The following is a 14489-nucleotide window of genomic DNA, read 5'->3' as shown; positions in this document are numbered from 1 at the left end:
CATGTATATGCAAGTGAAGCACGCTCAACACCCAACACAGTGTGTGGAGTTTATTTTCTTCAGAGAAACATGTTTTGTCAGCAGAACGTACAGATTCCCCCGACACAGAATCAGGATCCATTTGATCCACTATGGCGGGGATCCATGTTGCTTAAGTGAAAACACACTGCGGGTTTCAGCCCAGGGGGGTTATGGGAGTTCTCTGAGCGAGGATGGTGTATTTACGCATCTTGATTAGGATTGAACTTGATTTTCAGTGTAAATTCTCACATTATTGCTGATATTGAATGCAAAGGAGGCCGCTGTAGAAATCCCCCTTCATGTATTTATCTTGCGTTAATCCTGCTGGCAATTCTATCTCAAATATCTTACAGTAGAAACAAATTAGTATGCTGTAATGCAATACTCTAATCCCACTAGTTACCATTCATTTGACTTGTTTTTTTTCTAAACATGATGTTGAGGATGGAGCCTGAATGCAGCCGTATTTCAAAAATCATGCAGAAAGAGAGAGTGACTTTCAAATGTCAATAAATCACCGAGTTTACCGTAATGATTCTCCGTGATTATGTTATTTATAGCGTTTTTTTTTTTCTTTTTTAGAGTCGTCGAATGAATCAAGTCCAGTCAGAATCACAGTCAGGCCGGTGCAGGTGAACTCCGTCCGGCTGGAGGATTAATAGTAGTCGTAATTGACGTCGGCGCCGTGCCTGTAGGAGCCGGCGTCCCGAGGGCGGATGGGCGCGTTCTCGTCGTAATGATGTTGCCGCCCCGGGTCGCCGGACCGCCACTGGTCCATCCAGTAGGACAGGTCCGTCTCCAGCCTCTGAGGGGGACATAATGACAACATATAGGCTTAGATTTTTCTGTTTATTTAATTTAATTTATATATATATATACCAGTCCTCTCTTTCTGCTTTCTGCCTTTTGGTAAAGCAGATTGTAATCTCTGCTTTTACATAAGTACTATACAAATTCACTGAAAATCAATGAAGCTTTTTAATAACGAGAATTTCTTAGTTGTGTAAAAACATAAGAAAACAGACGCAACAATGCAAAATAATAAGAATAATAATAACTAGATGAATGCTGTATGAAGTAATTACTAATTACCCTGGCAGTGTTAATAATACAGTGCCATGCTTTGAGCTATACATTCTGAATTCATTGAATTGTACATTTCCATTTTTCTCCAGAGCGACCCGCAGTGAGCGCAGCAGCAGAAGAAGAAGCTTCAGTTCCTCGATTACCAATATTAAAAGCCAGCAATAATAAGGAGGTCAAAGGTCAAAGCCATTAGTGCCTTTCCAGCTCTCCTGTGACCATGAAATGATCCTGGAAGAGACAATATTCCTCTGACTAGTAGAGCTAAAAATAGAAACAGGGCAGCTTCTATGCAACATGTCCTGTATGTACGTCATATATTGTTTTTTGTTGTATTTTGCATGCAGCAAATTTTTTGTCACTGCTCATCTGCATGTATTTCATCCTATTTGTTATATTCTCATATTGTACATTTTTATATTTCCTTTAAATCTATTCTTAAAATGCACTTTTAAACATAAAGCCTCATTGCTTTATGTTTTTTTTACTGTTTTATGTTTTCTGATCAGCTCTTCCAGTCCTACTGGTTTTAGTGTTTTACCTTTCTCACCTTTTCTTTTTTCACTCATGCATTTCTACTTCTAGTGTTGAAATTGTTGGTTGCGTATATTCCTATAATTCTCATTTTGCTGTCGTCTTATTTAAATTATATTTTCCTTTGCAGTATCCTGTTAGTATTTGCTGCTGCCGTGGCTCAGTTCATTTGTTTTGTCTTCTTTCCCTGTGTGTTTCTAAATTAAAGCTGCACTAGGCAACTTTGCACATCGGCAGCTCCAAATGGAAGTGAGAGGTTTGAAAACTGTTTGAACTTCATTACCCAGAAATCCTTTGCGGTGAGGTCAGTAAACTGTTTACCAACCGGCCGAAAGACGAGAGAGAAAAATATCTAATGTAGGTGAGTCCAGCTTTCTCTGGATGGAGCGCTGCACACTGAGGTTTATGAGACTACATTTCCCATCAGCCCTGTTGCTTCCTGCCCCCTCCCTCCCCCTCCCTGAAGAGGATCAACATGTTGGAAGTGATTTCTCCATCTTCCTTTCCCTCCTTCCACCATCTGCTGCCAGAAACTCTTTCAGCTTTAGCTCCGTTTGCTCTGGAAGAACAGAACCTCTTCCTGTTTTGTGCCGTAAAGCGATCCAGCAGATTTCCCTCCAGATCCACCAGGTGGAGAAACTATGGAGGATGCAGAGTAGAGGCTGATACTTGCATCATCACTTTGTAATTTAGACTGATAAGACAGGTGTATTTTTACATAAATCTCAGCTTTAAGGCCAGAAGCAGCAGCTGACAGTGGGACGGCGGCAGCTGAGTGTCGGGACTCAGGTGTCGCATCGCAGCCATTAGGACGATCACACAGGACAGACTTGTTATGCTGTCACCCCCTGCTGACTGCACACACACACACACACACACAGAGACAGTTAAAGCACAGAAATGCAGAAAGTTACAGACATACACAACACAAACAAAAACAAACTCAGAAAACAGTCAAAGAAGCAGAAAATCAGACACTCAAACACAGTCAAACACACATACACGCACACATACAAATGCACACACAGTCACAAATGTGCACACACACTAATACACAATTACAGAACACAGTCACACACACGAACACACAAACAGCTACAAAAACAGAAAGTCAGACAAACACACAAATGCAGACACACACATTTACAAAAACACAGTCGGACACAAACTATACACAAACACACACACAAACACAGTTACAGAAGCATAGAAAGTCTGACAAACACACAGACCATGAGACAGACACACACACACACTAACACAAACATCTACAAAAACAGAGTCAGACATACTGTACACACACACACACACAGTTACACAAGCACACAAAGTCACAAACACACAGGCCATCAGACAGACACACACACAACACAACACAACACACACACACAGACCCACAAACCAAAGTTAATCTTTTCACTTCATTTTTCGCAGGCGGACTTGAACGCAGCATTTTGCCTGTGAGTCGCTGCAGAGGGAATAAACGTCCTTCGGGGCACCGGTGGCAGAAAAGAGCCTGAAGGCCTGAAGAAGCTAATCATCATCATAATTCCCAATTCATTCATACGAAGCGTTCCACAAGCCACACACACACACACACACACACACACACACACACAGTCCAGATAGCTTTCTGGGAATGCAGCAGTGAAATGTTCCTGGCTGTTATTGCCTTGGCCTTGCGTTTGCTGCCAGTGTTTCAAGGTCAAATCATAACGAGCTCTATAAGGTAGTTATGCGATACCTGACCTTCTGGAGGAAATCGTTTCATGTCGGTGAAATGCCAGCGTGCACGGAACAGGCAATCAGCTGCAGCGGGTAATTAAATCTACAACGGAAAGTGAAATGTTCGACGTGCCGCGGATGGAAATTGGCGTGTACGTTCCCCCTGTTGCTCGTCTTTCTGTAGCAAATTCCTTTTATGTCCCGATAAATAAACTCTGAATTCTTCCTTCTTCCTTTCTCACTTCTGCATCTACAGGTAACAGCGAAAGTCAAGGCAGGAATACAAAGTGTATTGAAAGCAAAGGCGTAGTCTGTAAAGATTATTAAGCAACGGACATCCCATCATGCTTAAGGTCAGGTATAAAAAATAGTTGCATGTTACCTTTCTCTTTCCTATCTATGGAGATTCATTTCAGTCTCCCAGGTAGTAAGAGGTCCAAAAAAAAAATGTAAACAAAATGGACTTTAAATTGAAGAGGAATCCGAGAGGCTTCATCAGTTCTTCATCGATTCTTCATATGTTCTTCAGTTCTTCATCAGTTCTTCATCAGTTCTTCAGTTCTTCATCAGTTCTTCATCAGTTCTTTAGTTCTTCATCAGTTCTTTCAGTTCTTCATCAGTTCTTCAGTTCTTCATCAGTTCTTCATCAGTTCTTCAGTTCTTCATCAGTTCTTCATCAGTTCTTTAGTTCTTCATCAGTTCTTTCAGTTCTTCATCAGTTCTTTCAGTTCTTCATCAGTTCTTCATCAGTTCTTCATCAGTACTTCAGTACTTCAACAGTTCTTCATCAGTTCTTTAGTTCTTCTTCAGTTCTTCATCAGTTCTTCAGTTCTTCATCAGTTCTTTAGTTCTTCATCAGTTCTTTAGTTCTTCATCAGTTCTTCAGTTCTTCATCAGTTCTTTAGTTCTTCTTCAGTTCTTCATCAGTACTTCAACAGTTCTTCATCAGTTCTTTAGTTCTTCTTCAGTTCTTCATCAGTTCTTCAGTTCTTCATCAGTTCTTCAGTTTCTCATCAGTTCTTTAGTTCTTCTTCAGTTCTTCATCTGTTCTTCAACAATTCTTCATCAGTTCTTTAGTTCTTCTTCAGTTCTTCATCAGTTCTTTAGTTCTTCATCAGTTCTTTCAGTTCTTCATCAGTTCTTCAGTTCTTCATCAGTTCTTCATCAGTTCTTCAGTTCTTCATCAGTTCTTCATCAGTTCTTTAGTTCTTCATCAGTTCTTTCAGTTCTTCATCAGTTCTTTCAGTTCTTCATCAGTTCTTCATCAGTTCTTCATCAGTTCTTTAGTTCTTCTTCAGTTCTTCATCAGTTCTTCAGTTCTTCATCAGTTCTTTAGTTCTTCATCAGTTCTTTAGTTCTTCATCAGTTCTTCAGTTCTTCATCAGTTCTTTAGTTCTTCTTCAGTTCTTCATCAGTACTTCAACAGTTCTTCATCAGTTCTTTAGTTCTTCTTCAGTTCTTCATCAGTTCTTCAGTTCCTCATCAGTTCTTTAGTTCTTCTTCAGTTCTTCATCAGTTCTTCAACAATTCTTCATCAGTTCTTTAGTTCTTCTTCAGTTCTTCATCAGTTCTTCAGTTCTTCATCAGTTCTTTAGTTCTTCTTCAGTTCTTCATCAGTACTTCAACAGTTCTTCATCAGTTCTTTAGTTCTTCTTCAGTTCTTTATCAGTTCTTCAGTTCTTCATCAGTTCTTCAGTTCCTCATCAGTTCTTTAGTTCTTCTTCAGTTCTTCATCAGTTCTTCAACAATTCTTCATCAGTTCTTAGTTCTTCAGTTCTTCATCAGTTCTTCAGTTCTTCATCAGTTCTTCATCAGTTCTTCAACAGTTCATCAGTTCTTTAGTTCTTCATCTGTTCTTCATCTGTTCATCAGTTTGTCAGTTCTTCACCTGTTCTTCAGCCTCTTGGATGAGTGGTGAAACGTCTTTAACTCTTCAATTTTAAGAATACACTTAATACTATATTAATGCTACACTTTTTTGGCCGTTAACCTGTATGTCATAACAGAAAAGATTGTAGCATCACATAATACTGTATAAGCTATATATAGGCTATAGTTTCATACAGCTATACTCCTGTGAAACAATGCTCTTACCTTAGTAGGTTCAGCAGCTAATCAGAGATAGTCTCAGAGTCCGTGTGTTCAAATGTCTGCTTGTGTTTTGACAGCCAGCATGCACAGGAAAGAAAACTGAAGAAACCTGTCACCTGAGGCTTTGATACCTAACTTTGCTTTTAACAAAAGAGCCAGCAGACAGATGAAATGTTGAAAAGCTCTCCAGAGAATCAGTTCAAAATGACTTGGTGGCACAATGGGCTGAGTGGCGACCTCCGGATGTTGAGGTTACGTGTCCAAGTCACAATTCCACTCTTAAACTCAATATGACTTTTAAAATACAACCTCCAGAGGAAAGACTGAAAAGCTCTTGAGACGAAGTTTTCAAAAAGTACGCTGTGGCTGGTCAGGAAAGCTGCTGAATGAAGTTTATAAGGTTATGGGTTCACTCTGAAGTTCCCAGTGGCTTTTGAAAACTGACATCTAAAGGAAAAAGAAAAGCGCTCAGAGAAGAGTTTCAGAAGTGGAACTCAGTGGCTCAATGGACGGATAGATGACGATAAGATGTGAACAGTTTGGGCTCAAGCCTCACTTCCACTCTGATGACATTTTGGAAGTTAACAACCAGAGGAACTATTGAAAAGAACAAACTTGCCTTCAGGAGCTCAATGAACGAAGCTGCTACATTTAAGTCATGTACTTATGGGTTCAAAGCCTGTTTCCACTCTTAACTTCAATGTTCAATTCAAAGCAAGAAGCAAGCAAGATTTGTCCTCCTCCGTGTCCTCCCCCGATCTTCCAGAGGGACAGAAGCAGGGGGTTATGGGACAGAAAACCACAGCCGACTGAGGTTTTACTGATGAGTGAAGCTGCGAACCTGCAATCTTCCAGACAGCAAGCATGTCTTCATCCCACTGAGCTATATACCGGCGCTCCTTACACAGGATTTGTCATCTTGTTCACATTACTGGCAACAGATATATTGTTATGTCAGGAAAAAGGCATCAAGCACAAGAATGTGTTCATTCTATGTCGCTGGTCCCCGATTGAGAATTGAACCTAGAACCTACAGAACAATTGATGAAACAAGATGGAGCTCAAGCTGCTGAGCAATTTTTGAGCTTTGCACCGCAACTGTTCATTATCTTATTCATACAAGTTGAAAGCAATAATAGTTTAAACTTAAGCAGCATTGGGACTTGAACCAGCATGCTAGTACTCCCATATTCTTCTCAGTAAGTGCTTGTGATCTTATCATACAAATTCATCATACTTCCAGTTGAAACAGGATGTTGGTGTGGGACATAACGTCACGTTTGAACATAATTCTGACAATGAGAATTTAAAATTCTATGGGCTACACCAACTGAAACTACGGAAGAGGATTAGGGCCACATGAAAAATGTATTTGAGTTCTGAGTTTAAAGTCAGAATTCTGAGAATAAAGTCAGAATTCTGAGATTAAACTCAGAATTCTGACTTTATTCTCAGAATTCTGACTTGAATAAACAATTCTGACTTTATTCTCAGAATTCTGACTTGAATAAACAATTCTGACTTTATTCTCAGAATTCTACCTTTAAATTACAACTTAAAACTTAGGTGTTAGTAGGTGTAAAGTCTTCCATAAAATAGCTGTTGGCATGGCGCATCAATTTGACAGATGGGAAAGAAAGTTTACTGACGTCACGTTACAGGATTTCTGGGTATTGAAGTTCAAACAGTTTTCAAACTTTTTCTGAGATCATGTTGAATGTAAAACGACCCACCGCTTCATCGTAGCCCATGTGCATGAACTGCATGATCCACTGCTGCACGTCCGGCCGGCTCCTGTCCCAGATGTTCCTCCTGGGCCTCCGTAGGCGGGTCAGGAACTCTTTGGCCTGAGCCGGGGCCACCGCCACCGCCTCCGCCACCGCCTCGGGCCCCGACTGTTGACCCACTGAGCGAGACAGCAGGGAGGAGAGACAGGTGGGAGGTGGAGAGACAGGGAGACAGGTGAGGGTCAGGAGAAAGTGCGATGGGTGAGACAGTCTGTTACACCAGTGGTTCTCATTGTTTACGGATTGCAACTGTAATTTTTGCTTTTGTTTGAAATTGTTTTAATCCATTTATTGTATGTAAAGCACTTTGAGTTGCATTCTATTTATTAAAGGTCTAAAAATAAAGTTATTATTAATTATTATTATTTATTATTTATTATTTATTATCATTAATTGCAACCCTCTAGTGCAGGAATAAATGCTCTGAATGATGAAGTTTGACCCCAAATGTTGTTTTTTTATTTTCCCTTTTCAGCAAGTGATTTTTAGGTTTTTTTTTTGGCTGTTTTACTTGCTTAATATTTGGAATAAGACTAAAATATTCAACATTTCACCAGAAAAGAGTTAGCATTCATAGTATTCATAGGGTTAGCATTCATGGGAAAGACTAAACCCATAAAAAATATATTTTTCTTCCAAATCTGGTGTGTGTGCAGGTCAAGGGGAAAACGGAGATTAAAACCGGACCGTCAACGCCGCGTCCCGGAGGCGTCATCAGCCATGCTCTATAAATACAGGACAAAGCCACTATTAATCAGGACAAAGCCGGGTGAAACTGTCACCTATCAATCAACAGAGGGTCTGTGTGTGGAGGCCTCCTGCTAAAAAAGATGTTGGGAGACTGGAAAGTGTGAAAATGTTCTGTCCCTGAGGAGCGCCGGCCGACAAAGTTGTTTGGAAAGGGTGCTACTTTCCTGCAGGCGAGTCTCATAAAAGAAAAGAAAAAAGAGCGAGAAAACCTGTTACTCCGTCTTTCACTTGACTTTGATTGTAGTTTGCTTTGGTACATTTTGTGCTTCAAAGATGCCTCTCCTAGGATCAAGAATTGTATAATAACAATAAGAGGAAGAGGAAGAAATAAATAATCATCTTCTCCTCCGTCTCGTACCTACCGTCTCGTTTCTTTAGCAGTCTCTGCAGCTTGTCTCCCGGTGTGCTGCCTGTTGGACGGAGAGGAGAAGAAGAAGAAAGTTGAAGTGATGTTGACAGTTTGGGAAGCTTCGTACAAACGTCACAACAGTGTTACCAACTGTCATAACAAATGGTGCGTCGGCTAAGCTGTCAGTTGTCATAATAGCTGATCTTGACTATACTAGTTTGACTGGATCAGGAGAGGAAAAGAGTGCGATGAAGAGTGTTAAAACAAATGTAAATGAGTAGTTCCTTATCTTACTTTGCGCTATAGTTATGGCCCACACATTACAAAACAACACCACTGCATTTCAGCCACTGCATTTTGTATTGTTAGATATGATTTTGGCCAGAATCCCATAACTGTCTGTATTGTAGGTAGAGAGATAACAGAGAAACTATGATCAAAACGGTCATTCTTCTACATTTTCTGATTGTGTTAACTTCTTGTAAATGGAAGAATACTGAAGTTTAACAATTCATCAATTTGCTGTGGACCCCCTGGAACCCCCTCAAGGACCCCTGGTGGTCCCCGGACCCCACGTTGAGAACCACTGGCCTAGAGCAATCCAGCGTGAGTTGGAGTTTTTGCTAATTTTTTTTTACCTTTCCCACCCCTTTAATGTTAATCGTGAGTTTTTTACATGCTGCACCACGATTATCAGAAGTTCAGCTTTGCCAAACCTCTCCAGCTCATTCACTCCCATTCAATTCCAAACAACATAGAAAACAACTCCAGAGACTTCTAATTCAGTCTGTGAAGGTAATCCATCATTGTGAACACCGTGAGAGATGGTAATAAGATGATAAGACAAGGGAAAAATAGCAAATAATATATGATAAAATGCTGGAAAAAAATCTACAGTGCTGTAAAACAGTGAGGGAATGCAGGAAATTAGCAAAAATCAATTGTCCTTTAACCTCATTCAAATTAATTTGTTTACTGTGATGGATTCTCTCGCTCTGTGGAAGTTGTTTTTCATACTGGACAAGAATGAATGGCAGCAAATGGATTCTTCTGAAGGAGGAAAACAAACCCTGATATCTGCAACTGTGCTGACTGTGTGCAGAAACCAGATAGGGGAATCTAGACTGCTGACACAAACTAAAAAAAACAAAACAGCGGTATTATCCTTTAAACCTCACTTTGGCTTCGAGCTTTTATCTTAACAGGTTTGTCACCAAGCGCCTCGCTGAGCAGCAGAGGAGACAAATGGGGATAAAACACAGAGAACAAACACATCACACACGTTGAGAGCACAGCGGCTGTTTGTGGACGACATTAGAGGCCGAGCTCGTAACTTTTAATGGATCTCTTTAGCGAGCGGCCGTAAACTAAACAGATGCTGGGTGTTTTGGAGGAGAGGGGTGCGGAGAGCTGAGCGCCACCCAGTTTAAACCTGTGTCACCCAGTTTCACCCAGTTTCTATTTTTCCAGTATCTTAGATTTTGTTAATTTCTCTCTGTTTTATTAGTGAGTATTACGCCTTTGTATCAGTGAGTGTTATTATATGTTGTTGCGTTTCTGTTCTGTTGTTCGGTATGTATGTGTGTGTATTTGAATATATGAGAATATATGTATATGTAGGCTTATATATAGACATATTCTATTTGTTCATTATTTATTTTTTATTTTCTCTCTTTATTTACATTTTCTCTACTGGTTGTCCTTTGTTGTGTGTGTTTACTTTTCATATTTGAAGTCAACACGAAATATGTAATGTCTGCTTGATGTCTTTATCTGTGCTTCAATAAAATATATTTGAAACACAAAATGCACCCAATTTCACCCAGTTTCACCCAGTGTCACCCAGTGTCCCCAGTTTCACCCTCTGTCACCTAGTGTCACCCAGTGTCCCCCAGTTTCACCCTCTGTCACCTAGTGTCACCCAGTGTCGCCCAGTGCCACCAAGTGTCTTCCAGTGTCGCCCAGTGTCACCCAGTGTCCCCCAGTTTCACCCAGTGTCACCAAGTGTCTTCCAGTGTCGCCCAGTGTCCCCCAGTGTCGCCCAGTGTCACCCAGTGTCACCAAGTGTCTTCCAGTGTCGCCCAGTGTCACCCAGTGTCCCCCAGTTTCACCCAGTGTCACCAAATGTCTTCCAGTGTCACCCAGTGTCACCAAGTGTCTTCCAGTGTCGCCCAGTGTCCCCCAGTGTCCCCCAGTGTCACCCAGTGTCCCCCAGTGTCCCCCAGTGTCCCCCAGTGTCACCCAGTGTCGCCCAGTGTCACCCAGTGTCACCAAGTGTCTTCCAGTGTCCCCCAGTGTCACCCAGTGTCGCCCAGTGTCCCCCAGTGTCGCCCAGTGTCCCCCAGTGTCACCCAGTGTCGCCCAGTGTCCCCCAGTGTCGCCCAGTGTCACCCAGTGTCACCAAGTGTCTTCCAGTGTCCCCCAGTGTCACCCAGTGTCACCCAGTGTCGCCCAGTGTCACCAAGTGTCTTCCAGTGTCCCCCAGTGTCACCCAGTGTCACCCAGTGTCCCCCAGTGTCACCCAGTGTCACCCAGTGTCACCCAGTGTCGCCCAGTGTCACCCGGTTACCACCTGGTTTAATGTGACAGCGGTGTGAACTCTTTCCCTAGAGCGAGTCTGAACTCTCTGTCCTCTCTCTTCCTTTCTCTCTCTCTACCTCCCTCCTTTCTTCCCCAATCTCTGTCTCTCTCTTTCGTTCCCTTCTCTTTCTCCCCTTCCCTCTCTCTTTCTCCCCCTATAACTCTCTCACTCCCTCCTCTCTCTTTCACTTGCTTTCTATCACTCTTTGCCTCCTCTCTCACTTTCACTCATTCATCTCTCTGTCTCTCTCTCTTACTTGCTATCTTCATCTCTCTCGCTCTACAAACTTTCTCTCACCCTTTTTCTTTGTCTCTGTCCCCCCTCCGTCTCTCTAGTTTTCTCTCCTGCTTTGTCACTTTCATTTTCTTTCCTTTCCTCCTTTTCTCTCTTGCTCTCTCTCCCTTACTCCTTTACTCTCTCTCTCGTGCTCTCACTCTTTCCTTCCCTCTCTCTCATCTTTCTCACTCGCTTTTTTCCTCCTTCTTACTTTCACTCTTTCCTCTCTCCCTCCCTCTCTTTCTTCCCTCTCAGTCTCTCTCTCTCTCTGTCTTGGTGTCCCTCTCTCCTTCTCTCTCTCCCTCCATGTCTATCTCTCTCCCTCTTTTCACCATCTCTCTTTTTTATCTCAATTCAGTTTGCTTTTTTGGCATGAATGGTAATCAACAGTTGTCTTATCTCTTCTCCTTCCCTCCGGCTTTCTCTCTCTTCCTTTCCTCCCTCTCTCTCTCACTTTCTTTCCTCCCTCTCTCTCTCAAACTCTTACCCTACCTCTTTCGCTCCCTCACTCTCTTTTCCTCCCTCTATCTTCCTTCCCTCCCTCTCTCCTCTCTCTCTGAAATTAGATAAAGAATGATGCTTAAATTTATGCAAACCCTTATTTCTAGCTTAATAATACAAATGAGCACAAACTCTGACACATGGACATGATTTACGTTCATCATGTGAAAATGTTAGCTCACGGTCAAGTTGGCAAGTAAAATACATTGGGTAGGGCTAGGTTAAGGTTTTGGTTAGGGTTTAATATAAATATAATATATGTAATATAACAATGAAAAATCAAGTCAAGTCACAGTAACAGCTCACTTTCACACTGCAAAAACATCTATCTCAACAAGTCATTCAGTCTCATATTCAGCCTTCAAATCTTATCTTTCTTAAAGCAAGAGAAACATTCTGCAGTGAGGAGAGATAACTCCACTTGTTTCCAATGCAGCTTCACTTGTTTCAGGAGTTTTCTAGAAATGAGTGTCAGTCTGTTGAAACCAGTCAGAATAAGGCAGATCACTGCACTGCTGTCAAGAAAATGACTCTTGATTCTACTAAATTCTTCAAACAAGTTGATTTGCATTGGAAACAAGTGAAATTATCAAACCTCACTGGCAGATTTTTTCACTTATTTTAAGAAAATTATGATTTTAGGACTCAATAATCGACTAAATGACTGAGATTTTTTTGCAGTGTACAATGTAACAGCTAACACTAAAGCAAACACACTTAGCACGGCCTGCTTCACTGACGTTACATCTTCAACAAAGGATTAAGTAGCCTACACTTACAATGGAGAAGTCCAACAAACACAATGCAAAACCTAAATCAAACAATCTCATGTTGTAAAATGACATGACTTTCCTAATCTGAAAACCAGGGAACTTCTACTAGCTAACAAAAAGCTTCCGCAAAACGATATGAATTGTATATGAATTGCCGACCATCTACATGTTGCTGCACATGTAGAAGGTTGCCAATCTACAAATGAAGAAAACAATTATTTTTTACTGAACCTTGATTCAACCAGGCTGCAGCGCCTCCTCCTTTTTAGAATCTCCTTTTTAACAGAGACTAAACGATGAATGATGAAATCGGACTGAATTCAAAGGCTGAATTCCCAACTGAGTTTTCTACATTTTAAGCATTTAGATAACAGTCTTACACAGAGACACAATGAATCCAACAGCAGAATAAGCTTCAGCTCCTTGATCTCCAACTTTACAAGCAACCAACAGTAATGACTGCAAGGGTCAGCGCACCAGTCAGTGAATTTAAATGAAGGCACGGATGAACGAACAAGCAAACGAGCCAATAAATGAAGGAACAAAATTACCAAACATGTAGTTTTGTTGTTGTGTTTGTACCTGAGTGAGCGCAGCAGAGCAGCAGAGTGGAGAGCAGCAGCAGCTGCAGACAGAAGCTGTGGAGCGCCATGCTTTCCTCACACAACTGAGGCTGAAGAGAAGTCGGGACCCCCCTCAGGCCCACGCTGAGAACATTCCTCACTGGAAACCTGCATCTGCTGGTCCAGGAATGCCATAAAAGTCACAGGGACGAGTCTCTCAGATGGTCAGGTTTCAGCTTGGGGCAGATGGGGAGTGATGTGGCAAAATTAGTTTCCCCCCCCCAAAAAAAATGTGTTTTCCCCTTGGCGGTGTGTCTTCGTATCGATTTGACACCAGAGAAGAAGATAACAAAATCATTTGACTTTTTGTGGATTTTGCGGGTTTTTCTATTTTTTCATGGGATTTCACAAAAGAATGAAAGTCGCCTATCAAAGTTTGTTTCCCCCAAAAATGTGTTTTCCCTCGCAGTGTGTCTTCGTCTTCGCCTGGATTTCTCACCAGGGAAGAAAATCTATTCAGTTTTTGTGGATTGTTTTCTTTAAAATGGTAAAAAAAAAAGTTAACAACATTTCATGAGATTACAAAGAATGAAACCCGCCTAAAACGCTTGTTTTGTGGGATATTGTCTGTTTTTTGACATACTTTATCACAAATGCTCATGTGATTGGAGACTTATTATCTGCAGGAAGTTGTCAGGCTACACATTAGTCTCCTTGTCATTTATTAAGTGTATTTCCCTCATGATAACATTGTGCAGCGGCAAAACAACAACATGACAAAACGAAGACACACCGGCAAGGAAACACATTTTTTAGGGGATACAAATTCTTTCAATACAATACAAGGACTCAAAATCAGTGGGAAATCAGGTTTGAGTGTTTTGTACTAATCTTCCCACTGAGCAATTTTGCATTGATTAGCTATTTAAAACATGTCTAAATGGTTGTAGACTTTGAGGCTAAAATTCAGCTCCATAGGGTTTAAATGTGAAAGTTTAGCAGATGTCTACATCTCATTTACCCCAGAAGACGTCTTCTGGGTTTTTTTGATGGTCTTGTAGGACTCCAATTTAATTTAAAATAGTCGAAACTCAAAGCCTGACCAGCTTCAGTGAGGTTGTATTTTCTGCTTCAGAGACAGCGAAGGGAAATCCAACTATCCGACCTAATCAATGCATTTTATCTCTGTGTTAAATTTATTTCCAGGCTCATTGGCAGTCAGAGTGTTTACACAGGCAAGACTGTAAAAATAAAGTGAAGTGTCAGACTGCTGCAGTAACTCAAACATTCTCCCATAAATCTCTCTCTCTCTCTCTCTCTCTCTCTCTCTCTCTCTCTCCTTATGGAACTTACAGCTGATTTACACGTTTTCATTTTCCACCTTTCTGCTGCTGGTTATCTCCGAACCTGTTCTCCCTCACACTGGACAGGTTCAGACTAGCTGAATCATTTCAG

At 41.3% G+C, this 14489-nt stretch overlaps 2 protein-coding genes across 2 annotated transcripts; one reads left to right on the top strand and one right to left on the bottom strand.

The window, feature by feature from the left end:
* Positions 1 to 676: 676 nt before the first annotated feature.
* LOC139920558 (augurin-B-like) lies at positions 677 to 13123 on the bottom strand. The gene is made up of 4 exons (XM_078291030.1): positions 13028 to 13123; positions 8354 to 8375; positions 7188 to 7360; positions 677 to 826 (listed from the first exon to the last, which is right to left on the bottom strand). The coding sequence occupies exons 1-4, from the start codon at positions 13121 to 13123 to the stop codon at positions 677 to 679; spliced, it is 441 nt and encodes a 146-aa protein (XP_078147156.1).
* Positions 8995 to 10921, top strand: LOC144543037 (uncharacterized). The gene is made up of 2 exons (XM_078291214.1): positions 8995 to 9003; positions 10256 to 10921. Exons 1-2 carry the CDS (start codon positions 8995 to 8997, stop codon positions 10919 to 10921), a joined length of 675 nt encoding a protein of 224 aa, XP_078147340.1.
* Positions 13124 to 14489: the final 1366 nt, after the last annotated feature.

This window comes from Centroberyx gerrardi, chromosome 21 (assembly GCF_048128805.1).
Source record: "Centroberyx gerrardi isolate f3 chromosome 21, fCenGer3.hap1.cur.20231027, whole genome shotgun sequence".
Classification (NCBI taxonomy): Eukaryota; Metazoa; Chordata; class Actinopteri; order Beryciformes; family Berycidae; genus Centroberyx; species Centroberyx gerrardi.
Note: the sequence above shows the minus strand (reverse complement) of the source record. Positions and strands in the feature narration are given on the sequence as shown.